The sequence below is a fragment of the Myxocyprinus asiaticus genome, chromosome 40 (genome assembly GCF_019703515.2).
Source record: "Myxocyprinus asiaticus isolate MX2 ecotype Aquarium Trade chromosome 40, UBuf_Myxa_2, whole genome shotgun sequence".
Taxonomy (NCBI): domain Eukaryota; kingdom Metazoa; phylum Chordata; class Actinopteri; order Cypriniformes; family Catostomidae; genus Myxocyprinus; species Myxocyprinus asiaticus.
This window is the reverse complement of record NC_059383.1, coordinates 6,643,053-6,664,121: the sequence shown is the minus strand read 5'-3', so window position 1 is coordinate 6,664,121 and position 21,069 is coordinate 6,643,053. Positions and strand designations below refer to the sequence as shown.

The following is a 21,069-nucleotide window of genomic DNA, read 5'->3' as shown; positions in this document are numbered from 1 at the left end:
TATTTTGTCACGGAAAGTGGAGTTTTGGTTATTCAGAGAAAGATAGTCATATTTTGTGTCAGGGGACAAAGCAGGGAAGCTTTTGGCTAGATATATAAAACAGAGAGAGTCTTTTTCTACCATTCCCTCAGTGAAATCTGCTGGTGATGAAATTTTTACCTCGGCCATTGATATTAATAATGCCTTTAAAGAATTCTATCTTGATCTCTATAGTTCCACGTCTTCATCTACTGATGATGGTATTAGAAATTTTGTGGAACCATTAGAACTCCCAAAATTGATGACTGAGCAAAAAAACTCTCTTGATTCTGAGATAACCTTGGAGGAAATTGACGAGGTAATTAAGGCCTTACTACGGGGCCAGATGGCTTTGCTGCTGAATTTTTTAGGTCTTATGCTACAGAACTGGCTCCACAAGTTTATTCGAAATCATAAAAGAATGGAAAGATTCTGCCAACCATGACACAAGCCCGGATCAGTCTGATTCTTAAAAAAGACAAAGATCCAAGCGAGTGTAAGAGTTACCGTCCAATTTCCCTAATCCAGCTAGATGTAAAAAATTTGGCTAAAATTTTGGCTAACCAATTATGTAAAGTTATGACATCTCTTAAACATAAAGATCAGGTGGGGTCTATTCAGGGTCGTAGCTCTTCTGATAACATTAGACGTATCATCAGTATCATGTGGTCAGTGGCGAATGATCAGACTCCGGTTGCTGCCATCTCACTTGATATCGTTTGATATGGTAGAATGGGATTATCTTTTTAAGATTTTGGAAATGTTTGGGTTCGGGAGTACGTTTATTGGTTGGATCAAGTTAGACACCCTGTAGCAGTGGTACAAACAAATGGATTCATTTCAGATTATTTTACTCTGAATAGGGGCACCCGGCAAGGTTGCCCTCTTTCCCCATTATTGTTCTGTCTTGCCCTGGAACCATTAGCAGCCGCGAAAAGAAAGGAGGATCGTTTTCCAGGGGTGGTGGCGGGAGGCGTGGCGCATAAGCTTCTGCTTTATGCAGATTATATTTTATTATTCGTCTCTGACCTTACTAAGTCTATGCCTTTCCAAATTCTCAGGAAACAAAGTCAACTGGTCTAAATCCGAAACTTTGGCTCTAACAGCATACTGTCTAGTAATGGCCTTCCAGCCAGAAGCCTTCCAGTGGCCCAAACAGGACATTAAGTATTTGGGTATTTTATTCCCAACAAATTTGTCTGATTTAGTTAGAGTTAATTTTGACCCTTTAATAAAAAGGATTTTGAGCGATGTAGACAGGTGGGCTTCATTATATTTATCGATGATTGGGAAGGTTAATGTTATTAAAATGAACTGTATTCCAAAATTTAACTACCTCCTACAGTCTCTCTCGGTAGATGTCCCCCTCTCTTATTTCAAGCAATTTGAGAGCATAGCGAAGTCTTTTATTTGGAGTGGTAAGTGCCCCAGATGACATTTTAGTAAGCTGCATAGGCCGATTGACAAAGGTGGGCTAGGCCTACCCAAGATTTTGTTTTATTATTATGCGTTTGGTCTCAGACATTTGGGTCATTGGTCGCTTCCACCTGAAAGAGCCCCTCCCTGGTTCTGCATTGAACAAGAAGTTCTTGCCCCTATTTTACCATTGCAAAGTCTTTCTGTCAATCTAACCAGAGAAGTTAAATCACACCCCGTTATTTCACATTTGCACTCAGTATGGACAAAAGTGTCCAGAGTGTTTAATTCAGATATTTATCTAAATGTTGCCTCAAGCCTATGGCTAAACCCCAAACTATGCATTAATAAGTCCCTTTTTGTTGGTCAGAGTGGATTGCGAGGGGGGTTAACACACGGTGATCTTTATGAGAGTGGTGTGATGAGATCCTTTGAACATTTGGTTCAATATTTTGGGATCCCCAGATCTCAGTTTTTTTAGATATCTTCAGCTACGCCACTTGCTCTGTACTATTTTTGGGAATAGCATACACCCCCCTAAAGCAGCAGATACTCTAGGAGAGGTGATTTCTGCTTTTGGAAAAGGTCATGAGGCATCAGTGTATTACTACCTGCTAATTCAGAGTCTGGGGGACGGAGTCTCAACCACCCTCAAGAGATTATGGGAGAAAGATTTAAACTTGGAATTGGAGGAGGGAGAATGTGCTAGGATCTAGAGATGCAAGGGTGCGCTTTATACAATTCAAGATTTTACATCGGTTCTATTGGACCCCCTCTAAATTGTATAGGCTTGGTCTTAAAGACACACCCACCTGCTGGCGATGCCAATCAGAGAACGGAGATATAACCCATGTCTTTTGGGGGTGTGTTGTAATACAAAAGTTTTGGTTAAAAGTGCAGAGTCTGGTGTGCGATGTGTTAGGCATTCAGGTATCATTCTGCCCCAGACTCTGTATCTTGGGTGATGGGGTGGTCATTGACAGTGAAACTAGACACATAAAGAGTTGGGTCTTAACCAGTGTCATGATTGCCAGGCAGATCATTTTGAGGGGTTGGAGGTTGGCTGGAGCACCCTCTTTTCAGGAGTGGTGCTCGGAGATGGGATGGGTGGCGGCCTTTGAGGAAGTGACATTCAGAGGGACGGGGAGGTATAAAGTGTTCGTGGAGAAATGGGGCAGGTATTTGTCATTTGTGGATGTGTAATTATTGTTGTTGTGTTTATCTGTTTATTTATTTATTTTATTTTTTTGTGCATGTGTGTGTCTGTCATTTGGGACCACTGTTATGTTGTTGGGGTTAGGGTGGGATTGGGAGGGGTAATTAGTTGGGGTTAAGTTTGATTCTATGTATATACGTTTTGTCTTATGAGTTACATATATGTGAATCAATTAAACATTTTAATCGAAATAAATAAATAAAAAAACAGTGGAGATGATAGTGGACTTTAGGAGGAACATCCCAACATTGACCCTGCTCAACATTCTGAACAGCACTGTGGCAGCAGTGGAGTCATTCAGGTTCCTGGGCACTACTATCTCACAGTACCTGAAGTGGGAGACCCACATAAACTCAATTTTGAAAAAGGCCCAGCAGAGGTTGTATTTCCTTCACCAGTTGAGGAAGTTTAACCTGCCACAGATGCTGCTGATATAGTTCTACTCAGCAGTCATTGAGTCTGTCCTCTGCACTTCTGTAACTGTCTTGTTTGGTTCAGCTACCAAGTCAGACATCAGAAGATTTCAAAAGGACAGTTCGGACTGCTGAGAGGATTATTGGTGCTCCCCTACCCAGCCTACTAGAACTGTACACATCCAAAGTAACAAAAAGGGCTAGTAAAATCACTCTTGACCCCATTTACCCAGCACACTTACTTTTTGAACTGTTGCCCTCTGGCCAATGCTACAGAGCACTGAGCACCAGAACAGCAGGCACAGGACAGTTTTTTCCTTCAGACCATCCACCTCATGAACAGTTAAAACTGCCCCAAATACTTTCCTTTGGTCAATAAAACCATGTTCAATATTCAGTCCATCCATTCCTACTTATATCCATATATTTTATTTATATTCAACACATCCTACCTCTTCTTCAATACATTACATCACATGCACTTAACTGTATATCTGTTTATAAAATATTCTAACAACATTATTGTGCTATTGCATATTTCTCTTTTTATATCTTATTTTCTTTATTTTTTATGTCACTATATGTATACATGTTTAAATGTATATGTTTGTATGCATGTATATACATTGCATTCTCTTGCACTGGAAGCTTCTGTCACCATGACAAAATGCTTGTGTGTGTAAGCATACTTGGCAATAAAGCTCATTCTGATTCTGATTATTTTCACATGCAAATGAGCTTTGCGGCAAACTCTTCATTGTAACAATAGGTTTGCTACAGGTTTGCTACTACCAGTGAAGAGCTGTAAACTTCTGCCAAACATTTGCCTCGAGTAGCAAGCTCATTTGCATGTGAAAATAATGAGTGGCAAATTTGCGGCAAGTTTGCCAGAACTCTAGAATTGTTGTAAGGGTCATGCTAAAGCTAGCTTGCTAACCATGGCCATATGCATCTGTTACCCTCTTTTATCGTATTTTACAATGGAATTTGTGAAAACAGTCCACGTAACACCATGAAAAAGTTTTATATTTTTATAGACATTTCCAGAGTGCAGATCTTCTTTCAAAAAATATTGGTTCTTTATTGTCTAAAAGCCAATTAATTTTCCACAGAAAAGGTTAGTAAACAATTTAATCACATTAAAATCATGTTTACGCTCATTTCCTTTATGTCTTGTGGCTATACTTTTAAAACAGTGATGTGGCAGTGGGGGCGTGGTCGAGCATCCACCCGGAGAGAGAGAAAGTGGTAAGGGACATACACCTGAGCCAGATTATGATTAACACCTGTTTCCAATTGCAGTGAGCTTAGGGAGAGCGGCATATAAGAGACCATGCCACCGACAGAGAGTCTGAGAGAGTCTGGGTCCAGACATGGTGGAGCTGCCACTATGTTTGTGAAGTTGAAAAGCTATTACATATTGTGAAGCTGTTGTGCTGTGAAGTAAAAGCCTTACCTCTGAGTTCAACTCCCAAGTTTCCCGTGTCCTCCTTTCCCTCCCTGTGTGAAGTTTGCTACAAGTGAGTATTTTTAATGTTCAAAAATTGGCCTCCATTCATTTCCATTGTGAGTGTTTAACCCAGATTTTTGCATCTTATTTTTAAGAAGTTTAAATAAGATTTTGTAATCAGTATTATGCCACAAATGCTGGCGATTGAGCTTAACTTGTATTGAACCCAGAATATTCCTTTAACACATTAAACACACATATCCAGGCCTTGTTTCTAACTGATGACTCTGCTGGAGTCTCCAGCTGGTGGATCTCCCTCGACTCTGAGCACCATCTCCTACACCTGCTCTGAATTTCTGGAGACTGAACTGCTCACACAAGCTGCTGACTCTATGTGGATCCCTGAGTGCTGACTCAAGATTTCATACAAAAGAGTCTTTTACTACATGCTCAGTTATTCAGCAGCCTGAACTGGTCCACAGAAGGAGGAAGATGTTTGGAGTTAAGGGTTTAGAACAAACCCTAACCAGAATAAGAAATAGCAGTATGGTACTGCCCCTAAAAACAGTCTACGTGATAAATTTCAAAGTACTTTAATGGCCTGAGACAAAATAGGAGTCCAAACTGCTCCTGAAGAACTGCTCTTCTAAAGATTACACAGTGAGCTGATGGTATGTGTGCACTAAGTCATTTGAATCAGTAAGGCCAGTTTTCAACCATACATTTTTAAACTGAACAATATTTATTTATTTTTCCCCCCCACTGTGTTACAGGATAGAACAGTTACACTAGTTGCATGGGCCACTTTAATGATACTTTTTCTCTTGTTTTCCAGTAAAAATGTCTAAATATTCTTAAAACAAGAGATATTTACTTGACAAACAAAATGGCATAAATATAAAAAGTCTTTTGTTTTCTGAGAAATCTGCAAAGAGTTACATGGGTTTGGAACGACATGATGGTGAGTAAATAACGACAATTTCATTTTTGGGTGAACAATGCCTTTGAAGTAGATGCTGATTCTTACGTTGGCAGGTGAAGCACTTGACATGGAAGTGGACGTTTTGCACTCGCACCACCTCTCCTTTACAGATGTCCCTGCAGCGCAGGCAGTGGATGGACACCTGGTCATGGCCACCACTTCCTCTGCTATAAGCGGGGTGTTGATAGGGCCCTGCCAAAGAGATGTAAAATAGTCACCAGCACATACCCAACAGCATGATTGCGAGTATAATATTGTTTTTATTATAACAGTTCAAAAGTAATGTTGAATAACTTATGATTCAAACTAAATTTGGCACGTACATGGCGGCGTAAGCAGAGAGTGCAGATGCTAGATCGCCTGACTGCAGTCCTGATCTGTCTTTAACCCTATAAAACCGTGTGTATCCAATATGATACACTATGTTTGAGGGCTCCTGTTTCACTGTCTGTTCAAGCAAATGAGCCAAACAACCTATGGTATGTAAGTTTCAAATGTTTAAGACACCATTAAGTGGTTATTTGTGGGGAAAAATTGGTTTTAATCAGTCAGTTAAAGGTGCAATATGTAACAATTTTCAAGTAATATCCTTTTTTTTTTTTTTTTTTTTGCCAATGTGTGAACGGCTTGTTACGCAATGGGTTACCCTACCCGGACTTCCTAGGTTGCCTATTAAAGCCTATAGATGAATTTTCATTCGAAGGGAGCGGGTCGCTTTTGCCGGGAAAATCCAAAGAATGTGACGTTTATGCGTGCTCCCGAGAGCCTTGCCTCAGACAGTAATAGCTTCTCTTCCGCTGATCAACAGCAACAACAAACTGCAACACTAGGTAACATTATCTTAGAGATGGAATCCAGCAAAACGTCCGGCTCCCAGCACAACACCGACTCCTACACAAACTGAGTAAGCCAAAAAAACAAAAAAAATGTATCTACTGAATCCCATCTGGCTAAGCGGGAATGTGATCGTGGTCGAGCGAAAACTAGAGTGAACATCGGCAGGGCATTTGATTCCTGGAGGGAACTTTGTTTGGTTTTGGGGATCAAAACCGACCTTGAATTGGCATTCTTCTTATTGGACAGGTAAGCTTACATAACTGCAAAGTGTGTGACATATGGTGCCATAAGGATTGATCTGTGTAATTTTAGCTAACTTGATCTTGCCTGCTAACGCTGACGAATTGCAAGCTACCTTGCTTCGTAACTTTCAAATAATTTCAACGATCTTCTCTTTATTCTAAAAGTCAGGTATACAGAATAAATTTAAGCAAATACACTGGTTTCTTATTCGTAGTACAAATGACATGCAATAGTGCAAATAACAGTGCAACCATAAACTGTCTGGTATAGTTCGGTTGTATGTAGCTGTATGTGTGTATCAGTATGCTATGTTAGCTGATAATAAGTTTTAGTTTAGTCTCAAAGTTTGTAGTAAAACAATCATAACTGTGTAATTTTAATTATGCTATGTTCAGTCTCTTTGTACATTATGTCATTGTTTTGGCTGATGCTTGCTCGCGTCCCAGTGGAGTGTGTGCGCGAGCATGAGCAACAGGTAGCTGGCTACAGTTCACTTAACGGCCTAAGGTGTCGTTATTAACAAGGGTTTCTGAATCTTACATAATGCACCTTTAAAAAAAATGAAGGCGGACTTGCGCGAAAAGTGACTATGCTGGAATAAATGACAGCTTATTTTAAAAGTTCAAGTTAATGAAGTTATTGACTTTTTTTGACAAATGTTTGCTTTATAAGACTAGCCTATTGTTGTTTCAAAGCACTATATTGAAAGGGTAGGTTCACCCAAAAATGAGAGTTTTCTCATGATTTACTTGCCTTTTAAGCTATCCCAGATGTGACTTTCCTCCTTTAGCAGAACCGAAGTGAAGATTTTAATCTGATTCCAGCTCTTTTTGTCCATATAATGTAAATTAATGGGTGCCATCAGTCTGCTGGCTGTTTGACGGTCTAAGGCATATTTAGGCAGTATAGAAGTAATCCACACGACTCAAGTCTATCAATTAATGTCTTCTGAAGCAAACTGATAGGTTGGTGTAAGAAACAAATTGATAATTAAAAAGTTTTTAACTTTAAATCGTTGCTTCCGCCCAGCGCTGCATTTCTGTTTGAAATGAACTAACGCTCGCATGACGTTCCTCTGTTTTGAACAAAGCGCGTGCTTCTGACTTCTCGCGTTAACGCGCCATTGCGCTTGCGTCTCTAATGTGTCTACTGCTGGCAGTAAGCAATTTAGGTTTGTGTAAAAAATAAATAATTACACAAACTTATCGATTTGCTTCAGAAGACATTAATTGATCGACTGGAGTCGTGTGGATTACTTTTATGCTGCCTGAATTTTAGACTGTCAAACAGCCAGTAGACTGATGGCACCCATTCATTTGCATTATATGGACAAAAAGAGCTGAAATCTGCTTATAAAAATATTCACTTTGGTTCTGCTGAAGAGGGAAAGTCATACACATCTGGGATGGCTTAAAGGTAAGTAAATCATGAGAATTTTCATTTTTGGGTGAACTAACCTTAAAAGTTAGTAAATTACAATGTTGAAATAATGTGTATCAGATTTGATACATTAGGCTTTACGGGCTAAATATGCCATTAGGATTTATTTATCTGACAATCTTCACAAAGTGTTATTTATAATATTACTGTTCTTTCCTCTTAAAAGACTTAACACTTTTTTTTTATTATTATAACAAAGTTTACTAAGTAAATCTATAAGAAAACAATTATATTTGTTTTTAGAGGACAAAAATGTATCTCAGATTTCCAATATGACATGCTTTAATAAACAAATTATATAAACAATAAATATGTACATGATATGCATGCCTCTACATCCTTTAATCTGATAGAAAAAGAAACAGGACAGTCAAAATATTATTTATTTTTTATATTTTGTCTAATGGTCCTAAAAACAGTTGAATGTAAAAATTTTTTTTTAATTTTCTAACAATTCTTTCATATGTTAGGCTTTACATAGCTAATTTAGAATGTGTGGTGCGTTATGAAGCTCAAAATACGGCAACACAGGCCCCGTACAATTGCACAGCTGAAGACCTGCATAATGGATGAATGGGGAAAAATCTGCTCGCTAAACTTGTCTTCAGTGGCCAAATGCTTAAGTGTTATTATAAGAAATTGTGATGTCACACTTTGGTAAACACTCGACTGTCCCAACTTTGTTGTGTGCAGCAATCATGTGATTTGAAATGAGTGTTTATATATATATATATATATATACACACACACACAGGCGGCCAAAAGTTTGGAAAAATGTTCAGATTTTGCTGTTTCGGAAGGAATTTGGTACTTTAATTCACCAAAGTGGCATTCAACTGATCACAAAGTATAGTCGGGACATTACTGATGTAAAAAACAGCACCATCACTATTTGAAAAAAGTCATTTTTGATCAAATCTAGACAGGCCCCATTTCCAGCAGCCATCACTCCAACACCTTATCCTTGAGTAATCATGCTAAATTGCTAATATGGTACTAGAAAATAACTTGCCATTATATCAAATACAGCTGAAAGCTATTTGCTTTGTTAAATGAAGCTTAACATTGTCTTTATATTTGTTTTTGAGCTGCCACAGTATGCAATAGACTGGCATGTCTTAAGGTCAATAATAGGTCAAAAATGGCAAAAAAGAAACAGCTTTCTCTAGAAACTCATCAGTCAATCATTGTTTTGAGGAATGAAGACTATACAATGCTTGAAATTGCCAAAAAACTGAAGATTTCATACAAAGGTGTACGCTACAGTCTTCAAAGACAAAGGACAACTGGCTCTAACTAGGACAGAAAGAGATGTGGAAGGCCAGATGTACAACTAAACAAGAGGATAAGTACATCAGAGTCTCTAGTTTGAGAAATAGATGCCTCACATGTCCTCAGCTGACAGCTTCATTGAATTCTACCCGCTCAACACCAGTTTCATGTACAACAGTAAAGAGAAGACTCAGGGGTGCAGGCCTTATGGGAAGAATTGCAAAGAAAAAGCCACTTTTGAAACAGAAAAACAAAAAGAAAAGGTTCGAGTGGGCAAAGAAACACAAACATTGGACAACAGATAATTGGAAAAGAGTGTTCTGGATCTTAACCCCATTGAGCTTTTGTGGGATCAGCTAGACTGTAAGGTGTGTGAGAAGTGCCCGACAAGACAGCCACATCTATGGTAAGTGCTACAGGAAGTGTGGGGTGAACTGTCACCTGAGTATCTGGACAAACTGACAGCTAGAATGTCAAGGATCTGCAGAGCTGTCATTGCTGCATGTGGAGGATTTTTTTTTATGAGAACTGCTTGAAGTAGTTTAAGAAGTTCTGAATTTTTTCAAATTTTAATAGGAACTTTTCACGTTATTAATGTCCCGACTATATATTGTGATCAGTTGAATGCCACTTTGGTGAATTAATGTACCGATTTCCTTCCATAAGAGCAAAATCTGTACATTATTCCAAACTTTTGGCCACCTGTGTGTGTGTGTGTGTGTGTGTGTGTGTGTGTGTGTGTGTGTGTGTGTGTATATATATATATATAACAATTACATTTACAAGGTAAAACATCAAATAATGTGTTGTAGTTATTTTTAAATTTAGCACAGGGTGAATCGAATTTACAAAGGATTCCTTTTTGTTTTTAATAGCATTTTCCATACTGTCCTAACTTTTTCGTAATTGGGGTTATATTCTACATAAAAAAAAATTTAAAATTGTTTTTTAGAAATATTCATAACCCAAGTTGTGTACTTAAAAGTAATCACCTTATTTGAAAGTGATCAAATGTAATCTGATTACAAGAATAAAAAAAAATTCAACAACTTTTTTTTCGTTAAGTTATTAGATTACAATAACTAATTACTTTGTAATCCGATTACACTCAACATTCCTCACTATTAACATAAAAAAAAAAAATGTTTTAATGTTGCCATCTACTGCCATAAATGTCATCTGCAGAAATGGTGAATGAATGCAGTGAAAGAAATTGAAAGGAATGATGAATCAAAATACCCACCACTATCTGGACAAACACAGACAAGTGGAGTAATAAAAATAGTGAACCATCCCAGTGTTGTAATACTAAATATTAGCAATCTTGGAATGCCTCTTGTCCAATCATCTTCGAAGCCTGAAACTTAACTTACTGTTGTAATGAATAATGACTCACATAATACTCCCATTATGGACTCGTTATGTTCAAAACCAATGAACTTTTATTTGAAAGCATGCTGTATAACGTCACTAGCACACATGGCTTGACAAAACACCAGAATCTTTACACTGCCGATTTAATTGGACAGTAGAACACTGATATAAATACAGATGGCACACAAATGAAATAGAAACACCCGGTATTCTATAACAGCTGCTGGAACGCTTGTCAGTGTGGTTTACTTCACATTTAAACTTCTGCCACCTGCACTGCCATGCTGCCAACTACCTCCTCTATCACATCTGCCACAACAAACAAGCTAAATGAGCCATTGTTTGGAAAACGAGATAAAGACTGAAAGCTTGATGAATTAATTTAGACCAGGAGAAATGTGCTGATCAACTGTGACCACGAGTATGTGGTTAGTCAGTGTGAAAACCAATTCATTTGAAATACGAATGAGATTTTCTGAGCGGTTCTTGCAAATGCAAAACTTTCTACCATGATGCTGTTTGTAGCACAAATGATCTGAGATGAGTTACATGCTGAAGATTAAGCCTTAGGGTTACACCCTGTCCTAAACAGGCGTTATGTAATAAGAGTCCAGCGACAAAGTAATTTCAAAAAAATTTCAATTTATGAATGTGTAGAAATTACCATAAAGTTAAAAGGACATGAATTACGAATGAAAATGTTGTGCTTTGATGCACAGTGTAAGATATTTAGGCTTTTCTTTTAACTTTTTCTATGTCTTGATAAAAAAAAAAAAAAAGCCCAGCATTTGACAAAATATAGGAAAAATAAGACCTGTTATTTTTTGGTAAAAACGGTTATTTAATCTCTTTGTGTCTTTGTACATTTGTAGACATTCAAATACCATTTGTGTTGCTTTGTCCAGCTTTTAAAGACTGACTTAAAGCATGAGCCAATAGCATTCGAGAGCAGGCTGTGAAGGAACATATAATTGGTTACAGCCTCTAAAAGAATACACCCTTCACTGAACCAGTCGATTCAGTCATTTGAGTCTGAACGAAATGAGAGGTCTCATTCGTGAACGAACTGAATGTACTGGTACACTCATTCGTAATTGAATTTAATGAATCAGACATCTCATTCTTGAATGAGGATCTGCTGACCAACTGAACGAGAGGAGGAGCTGCATATCGTTCGTTCAGTTCGTCAACTGGTTCAACAAGAAAAGGGGCCAGAGTAATTATGAATGAAAGTGAGTGATGACCGCACATTACAATAACATATGGATGCTACTGAAACTCAATAAAAAAAATTTTTTTTATTATTTATATGCTAGATAAATAGTTGTGCTTAGCAGTTCACAATACGATAGATATTGTTTGTTGTCAGTTGTTGGCAAATTTGAATAAAGTATGATTAGACTTGTTCCAATCGTGAATGAATGTGCTTTTGGTTCAATGGATTTTCCTCGTTTAAAACATAAAAATGGTCATTTGGTGCCATCTATTGCACAAAAACATAATTTGCAGAAGTGGTCAAAGAATGAATCAGTGAACAAATCAGTGGAGAATCTGAACAAATCTTTTTGGTGAACGGATTCAAAAGACTCGAGTCACTGAGATGAATCAAAATCACCACCACTAGACAAAGAACAAAGGCAAACATGAGGTCTTTATTCTGCATTCCATTCAAGTCGATGTGGGATAATCCAACTTGATATCTCCGATCTCCGACTATAAATGCATTCCATTGCCAGTTGCTCAGAAGATGACGTGTAAGGAAACAAAACTGCAGCGCTCACGTTAGCTTAGCAGGGGTTTGACTGTCACCAGAGATGTCTCCCAGCAACCCAATTGACAAATAAATCTGCAACATTAGCATTTGTGCTACAGGTGTGCAATTATCAAAAGAGAGTATAATTTACCATGTTTTGAACAACTGCTACTCTGATACCGTTTGTTAAACAAGCTTTAACATCATGTAATGTTGTTACTTTGACACATTTATCGATATTAGTAAAATGAATAAATAAAGTGAATGTTTATCTCTTACTTTGTGCATATCTCCCTAAAAATCTCTAAAATTCCATAAGAAATATGGCAATGATGAGTTTAAATGAATATTCCAGGTTCAATACAAGTTAAGCTCAATCAACAGCATTTGTGGAATAATGTTGATTACATGAAAAAAAAGCAAAAATTGTTACAGTGAGGCACTCACAATGACAGTGAATGGGGCCAATATTTGGAGGATTTTAAGGCAGAAATTTGAAGTACATTTACATTTACAAAAGTAAAGTACAATTACATTAATTCTTCTGTTAAAACTTGTGTATTATTTGAGCTGTAAAGTTGTTTAAATCTTTTTTTTTACAGGATTACATGGTGTAACAAAGGTTAAGGATGGGAAAGGAGGAGGCTGTATTTGTGACACAAACACAAATACACACACGACAGCTGCGTGTGTCTCACTCTCTCGAACTGCCGCATCCCGCTGCACTTATCCCTCTCCTTGGCTAATTAGCCCGATTGGGGGCCGGGCCGTGACTAGGCACGCCCTCCTCCTCGTCACACTCCTCCCTCCTTTGCCTCAGGCCGGGGAGGGAACCCCCGGCATGACGTACATGCCCTCTCCCCTTTCTGGCCGGCAGGCATTTCCACTCCTCTCTAGAGCTGGGGAGGAGGACAAGGGGAGGGAAAAACAAAAAAAAGAGGAGAGGGAAAGGGCAAGGCGGAACGACATTGAGAGAGAGAGAGGAGAGAAAAAAACTTGCTCGCTGGTTCCCAGACATGCCGTCGCCTGGTCCTCGATCACTCCTCCACCCTCTGGCGGATGACAGCCGCTCCTCCCCGGGCAGACCGGAGCAAGTCCTCTGACCCCTGGCGGATGGAATGCCCCTCTGCGTTTTGGCGGCCAGTAGGGAGCCCTTCCGCCTTTGGCAGTGGCTCCACCGCTCCAGCAGCGAGCTCCTCCACCCCTCGTTGATGGCGGCCGTTCCTCCGCTTCCAGGCGGCCGGCAGCGACTCCTCCGTCACCCGGCGGACGGCCGTGGCTGCTCCTTTGGGCGGATGGCAATGGCGAGGACTCCACGACAGCGCATCCCTCCTCCTTCCCGGGCTTCGGCACCAATGTAACAAAGGTTAAGGATAGGAAAGGAGGGGGCGTTAACCCGGCTGAACAGTCAAAATAATATTTAATTTAAACAAAAAGACACAAACACAAATACACAAATGGCAGCTGCGCTTGCTCTCTCTCTCTCGAATTGCTGCATCCTGCTGCACTTATCCCTCTTCTCGGCTGATTAGATTTTCATCATACATGGTTTACAGCATTATGTTGTCATGGCAATGAAGTTGTAAAGTTGGATATAACGTTACACAGAAAAAGTAAGCGATTTTAACACACTAAAATCATGTTAATATGCATATTGTTTATGTCTTGTGGCTGTACTTTTAAAAGAGTATTTTAACATTCAAAAATTGGCCCATTCACTTCCATTGTAAGTGTTTCACTGTAACCCAGATTTGGCTTTTTTCAAGAAAAGGAGGGATAAGTCAAAATGAATTTTTGTGGTAATCAACATTATGCCTCAAATGCTGTCAATGCTGTCAACTTGTATTGAACCCGAAATATTCCTTTAATGCACAAATAACCTATATTACATTTAACTCTTTGTGCATTTCAATATGGTTCCTAACCAGACGTGATGCGATACTGCGCTATTCATACACTAAAATGATTATCCATCAGTGGGTTTCAATCCAACTATTTTTATTCGCATTTTGAAATTGCACATAAGAAATCCTGAATGGAAACGCATGATATGCGAATAAACTTTCTAAATTCGCTTAAATTTAATGCGCTAGGAGGAGGTGGATTTTCTATAGCATTAGTTAAAATGCACATTAAGGTGATGGAAATGGTTTATTTCCAAAACGATGACTGGTTTTGACCATTCGTGCATGTGTTATGAGTGTGCGATAGCTTGATGTGACCCGCCCAACGAAAGGTCTGACCTTGGCACACAATTCTTTGAACATAGCGCTTGTCATTCAGAAGTGTTTAACCCACAGCTGGTCTATAAAGTGGGTCCTCACAATCTGCCAGAACAGTTTTGAGAGCGGGCGCTCCCAGGTATTTGGAGACTGGCGGTGTGTGGGCATCGCTGCTATTTCAACCCACATTATTTCAGATATTACACTTATTCTGCTGTGTCTCGTGGATGCATTTAATAAAATGAGATACTTTCTCCAATCTTGCAAATAATACTCCCCAAAGCAGGGAGAGGTCATTCAGCTGCTCCATCATGACGAGGCGGCTCCCTCATGATAATGCGCATTACATAGTGGATGGAAATGCGCAACAATTCGTATTTTCTTAAGTCTAATTTTTAGAAAAGTGCTTTAAAAATGTGAAACATTCTGGATGGATACCCAGCAGACTGACAATAAAAGCAGATGTTACAACAGTCAGATGGAACAGTCTGTTTATTGAACGTACCTAATTGTCTCACTGAAGCTGTGTATGGACATACACATTCTACGGCAAACCTCAAGTGGTTAAGTACACGATCACACACATACAAAGGGCAAAGTTACTTTATGAATCAAATCAAAATTCAGACTATTACCGATTTTAATGTTCATGCACTCAAGCAGTACTCTGTTGTTTTTTTCATCGATCTTCTTGTGGCAGGGAAATGGAGAGAAAGTTAAAATAAGCCAGTGTGTGTGTCTATGACAAAGCACCGGTTGAATAGAACGAGACCTCAAACACTACATTCCGTAGGTCTGTGACATCCTCTGCGAAAATAAAGGTGTTTTGAACCGGCTAGTGTCACCCCAGCTTTAATATATAATGTTATGAGAAGGATTTTAGACCCATTTTTGCACTATGTCGCAGAAAATAGAAAACATTCCAAAAATAGAATGCCCTGTCGTGACAGGTTAGGACAAAAACTCTGTGTAATGGGTAAAGGATGGGCAAGGAGGAGGCGAAAATTGGCAGAACAGTCAACATAACTTTAATGACATGAACTGAATTTAAACATAACATAAAACACACAGACACACACAGCAGCCACATGTCTCTCTCTCTTTCGATCTGGTGCCCCAGCTGGTCTTAATCCCCCTCCCAGCTGATTAGGTGACTCAGCACTGGCCATGCACCCTCACGGCCCAGCCACACCTTCCTCCTCATCACACTCTGTTTAATGGAAAATATAACTTTTATCGCTTACGTCTGGTTAGGACACGGTGTGATTGCGGGAATTTGTTTTCTTTCACGGTTTCTTTTCATCAGGATCTTGCTGATTAAAATACAGTCATCTGAAGACAAACATATCCTTTTTCTACAATCAGAGAGCATTAGAAAAGACTTTACACAAAAGGAAAGTTCCATTGTATCCATAGTTTTAACTGTGGTATTTGCAATTAGATCATAGTAACCAAAGGTAAAAGTAAAACCATAATGGACAGTAACCATAAAACAAATTATTCCATTTTGTCATAAGAAAAAACACATCCAGAAATTAAATTGTATTCCCTCACTACCCTGATATATTTGTATAAATTCATTGTAACTATTTTTTAATATCTGTGATGTGATTGATGTGATCGAAAGCCTTTCAATTTCTGTCTGCTTATGGTACAGATTTCTCCTTTTTTCCTTTCAATTCTGTTTAGATGGTTGGGGCCATTTAATTTGATTTTAAACTAGTTTAATCATCGCACATTATGGGTTTTCATTGAGGTTTAAAAGAAAAAAAATCAATGCCAAATCCACAACCCAGCCCATGCTTCTCACAGCGCTGTTTATGATGATCTGCACTGCTGAGCACTCGAGACCGGTCCATGTAAATGCACGTCTCTGCTCTGATCTGTCCACTGAGCCTTGAGCCGCACTGACGAAGCTGTTTCAGAGACTATTTAGCAGAGACGGGCCACTTCTTTTAAATGAATGGGAGAAATAGGAACGCCCAACCAAGAAGCTCTAGCGCCCAACTGTCAACAGATGTAGAAAGGACATCGAGTCATTCAACTCGAGAACGTGCATGCGCATTAGCTATACAAGCCGGGAAAATGTAGGTTTTTTTTAAGAGTAATCTGAGGTAACAAAAAGCACAATTTATGATTCCAACGTTGTCAGATTTTGCTGCTGATTTGAAATATGTTCTTTGATCATAATCTTGACCAATTGTTTTTGAGATTTTGGTGTTCCCCCATTCAGCATGACTGGAAATAGTCTCCTGGGAGCATTCTAAAGATACTGTGGACTGACTTGCTTAGAAAGACTTAGCTGTTTCCTTTAGCTTTTGGAACGTTTGCCGTTTGTCATTTCTCATGCGCAACAAAAAACAGCGCACTGTCAGAGAGTCGGACAAGTTTGTAGTCACACCAGTGTGACCTCTTGCAAAGTTTAATCGCACTGTTAGGAAAAATAGTCGCAAAATGCGACCATATAGTTGCAGTCTGGAGCCCTGTCTGTGCTGTCTCACTGTTGAAAAGCACCAGCTGCTGCTGTCTCTGTGATCTTCTGGTCTCTAGATATGGCTTGGGCACCCCCTTTAATAAAGTCTATGAGGCCAATGTACAACATGATCAAACAGGAAGTTGGCATTTTGCTTACGAATGTTCAGTCCTATTCTGTCGAGTTATTGACAAGCACCATCTCCCAACAGACATTTTTGCATCGGTTCAAGTATGTTAACCTTATCCTGTGGTGTGGCCAATAGTGTGTTGCATCAGCAGTGTGGGAAACGTCCTGGTTACTTTCGTAACCTCCGTTCCCTGATGGAGGGAACAAGACGTTGTGTCGATGTAGTGACACTAGGGGTCACTCTTGGGAGCCCCAAACACCTCCGGTCTTTGAAAAAAGGCCAATGCGAATTGGCGAGTGGAATTTGCATGCCACTCCCCCAGACATACGGGTATAAACGGAGCTGGTATGCAACCACTCATTCAGGTTTTGTGCTGTGGAGCCGAGACAAAGTCCAGGACATTTCAGCAGGTAGTTCAGTATTGTGGCAGGAGGAACACACGAAAGTACGAAAGTAACCAGGGCGTTCCCTATCTGTCACTCACTCGACGTTGTGTCGATGTAGTGACACTAGGGGTCCCTATACGAAATGCCACAATAAGCTGAACTGTGTTACGTGGACTGGCGGTGCGAGACAGCAGACCGCTGTGTGCCTCACAGCCAGCGCACCAGGCCGTCACGTAACCTCCCCCAATGCTCTTATGAGCGTTGAACGGTCCTTCGGGAACAAGTCGACTGCACAAAAAATAGGGACAGACTAGCCCAGTCGTGGCCTCTTTTCATCTCTTTTCTCCCCAAAAAGAGTGGAATTTGTTTACCGACTGGGGCCATAAGTGTCTACGTCGGGGGGGTGTCACTCCCAAGGGGAAGTGGGGGGGGGTATTTTGAGTGGAAATACATCACATGGTCTTACACCCATCTCAGGGGTGCTTCGAATCCTTTCTCGGGTTCTTGGCGGCCGGCTGTGAGACGGGTGGTGTCTGCTTTCTGTGGTGGGCTCCACACCGGGGCCGGGCCGTGGGAGTGGGCTGTGGCAGAGCCGGTGCTGTTGCTGTAGGAGGATGCCCTTGGCGACAAGCAGACGGGGTGCGGGGTCTTGAGCCGCACCGGGGCAGGATATGTTGAATGACCTCCGTCTGCTGCTTCACCGCCGAGAACTGCTGGGCAAAGTCCTCGACGGTGTCGCCGAACAGGCCAACCTGGGAGATGGGGGTGTCAAGGAACCTTGCCTTGTCAGCCTCTCTCATCTCGACCAGGTTGAAGCAAAGGTGGCGTTCCTGGACCACCAGGGTGGACATCGTCCGCCTGAGAGACCGTGACATGAACTTCGTCACCCGGAGAGTGAGGTCGGTCACCGAGCACAGTTCCTGCATCAATCCCGGGTCAGAACTACCCTCGTGCAATTCTTTCAGTGCCTTGGCTTGATGTACCTGCAGGAGAGGCATGCAAGGTGGAGGCGGCTTGTCCAGCGGCACCGTAGGCATTGGCCGTCAGGGACGACGTAAACCTACAGGCCTTGGACGGGAGCTTTGGGCACCCGCGCCAGGTGCCGGTGCTCTTCGGGCATAGGTGCACCATGAGCGCCTTATCCACTGGGGGGATCGCCGAATAGCCCTTGGCCACCCCACCATCGAGGGTAGTGAGGGCAGGGGAGCTGAAAGATCAGGACCAGGCAGTAAAAGGTGCCTCCCACGACCTTGTCAGCTCCTCGTGCACTTCCGGGAAGAAAGGAACTGGGGTGGGGTGTGGCTGTGAGCGGTGCCGCAAGCCCAGGAACCAATCATTGAGCTGCGAGGATTCAGGGGAGAGAGGAGGGTTCCACTCTAGCCCGACGCTCGCGGCTGCCCGGGAAAGCATGTCCATCATCTTTCCGCATTCCACGTCAGCCTGTGACTGGGCGACCGTACCCAAGGGGGGGAGCCCAGCTGAGGCTTCCGCATCCGACTGGACGAGCCCGCTCTCCGATGCTGCACTCGAGAGCTCATCACCTTCGCGGGCTCCGAACAAGAGGCCGAACTCGCCATGAGACGAGCCGGCAGACTCATCCGGAAACCCGATTGGGGCAGACGAGCATGCTGGGGAACGGGAGGTCCGTGGGGGGATGCCCGGTGGAGGTGGTCCCATTGGGGTCCCCAAATCGCCCCCAGTGCTAGCCGCGCATGCCTCATACCCGTAGGTAGAAGGACCGAGGCAGGGAGCCGCTGGGGTGGCTTGCTTTTTTACGAAGGCAAGCCGCGACCGCAAAGTTGCCATGGTCATGTTCTCGCAATGAGTACATGATCCATCCATGAACGCTGTCTCCACGTGGGTAGCGCCCAGACACGAAAGACAGCGATCGTGACCATCAGAAGGCGAGAGATAACTACCGCAACCAGGAATAACACACAAAAGGAAAGGCATCTTTAAAAAGACGCGTCTTTAAAAAGACGTTCCGTGTGTGCCGCTCTTTTAGAGAAATATACTCTTTTTTTTTAGAATATACTCTTTTATTTCTGCCGAAGAGCCCAGGGGCATTCTCTGCAGTGCACCAGTGCAGAGGGGGGAGAAGCCGCTGAAATGTGCCATCAGATCCAGCAGAGGTAAATGAACAGCTGTCGGAATTCAGCTCAGTGAGCATCGACCGTTCGGCTCCGAAGAGAAAATCTGAATGAGTGGTTGCATACCAGCTCCTTTTATACCCGTATGTTCGAGGGAGTGGTATGCAAATACTTTTTTCAAAGACCAGAGGTGTTTCGGGCTCCCAAGAGTGACCCCTAGTGTCACTACATCGACACAACGTCGAGTGAATGACAGATAGGGAACATAGGGGGAACAGACTTCGACACTAACCTAAGGGGAAACATAGGGGGAACAGAGTTCGACACTAACCTAAGGGGAAACATAGGGGGAACAGACTTCAACATTAACCTAAAGGGAAACATAGGGGGAACAGAGTTCGACACTAACCTAAGGGGAAACATAGGCGGAACAGACTTCAACACTAACCTAAAGGGAAACATAGGGGGAACAGAGTTCGACACTAACCTAAGGGCAGGAGCGGACTGGGAAGAAAATTCGGCCTGGGAGTTTACATAGAAACTGGCCCAAAAGTTGTTGAGCTGTCCTTTTCTGCATATCGCTGCCCCCTTCTGCATAACGCGGTGGCCCATGCAGCCCCATTTCACGGGCGGCCCACCGGGAAAAGTCCCGGATCTCCCAATGGCCAGTCCGCCACTGCCTAAGGGGAAACATAGGGGGAACAGAGTTCGACTCTAACCTAAGGGGAAACATAGGGGAAACAGACTTCGACACTAACCTAAGGGGAAACATAGTGGGAACAGAGTTCGACTGCGCCATTAAACATTAAACATAGGGGGAACAGACTTCGACACAAACCTAAGGGGAAACATAGGGAGAACAGACTTCGACAAAGGGTAAACTTAGTGGAAACAGACTTCGACAGAACACTGGAATACCGTGAGTAGGCAATATTTGAGTTCAGGTTTATGTCTCGGTAGGTTAACCTTGCTTTCTGGAATACCCCCCAGTGACAAGGAGAATTTGTCTCAGTTTTATGACAGAGATGAACACACAGGACTCAAGCTTCTGTTTTGGCCGACGTCAACCTTGTCATTTCACCGTGATGGTGTAATCATCAGGGAATCGAATTTATCAGCACCATCCAACCAGGATTTACAGGCTATGTTTCCCCATCAGTGACAGGGTTAGAAATCAGATGACGAGGTCACTATAAATCTCATGTCCCAATCAGGGGTGTAAAAAGTACTCAGAAATTATACTTAAGTGAAAGTATGAATACTGAGTGAAAAGTTTACTCAATAAAAAGTCCATGTATCTAACAAAAAATATACTTGAGTGAAACTAAAAAAGTATTCCCATTAAATTGTACTT

The 21,069-nt window shown here is 41.5% G+C and overlaps 1 protein-coding gene across 1 annotated transcript in view; it reads right to left on the bottom strand.

Annotated features, from left to right (window-relative positions):
• LOC127430655 (actin-binding LIM protein 3-like) overlaps nucleotides 1–21,069 on the bottom strand; it is a 153,136-nt gene that overhangs the window by 115,826 nt on the left and 16,241 nt on the right. The window contains exon 2 of the mRNA XM_051680585.1: nucleotides 5,541–5,687. Within this exon, the coding sequence (XP_051536545.1) occupies nucleotides 5,541–5,687 (147 nt within the window). The remainder of the gene's footprint in view (nucleotides 1–5,540; nucleotides 5,688–21,069) is intronic.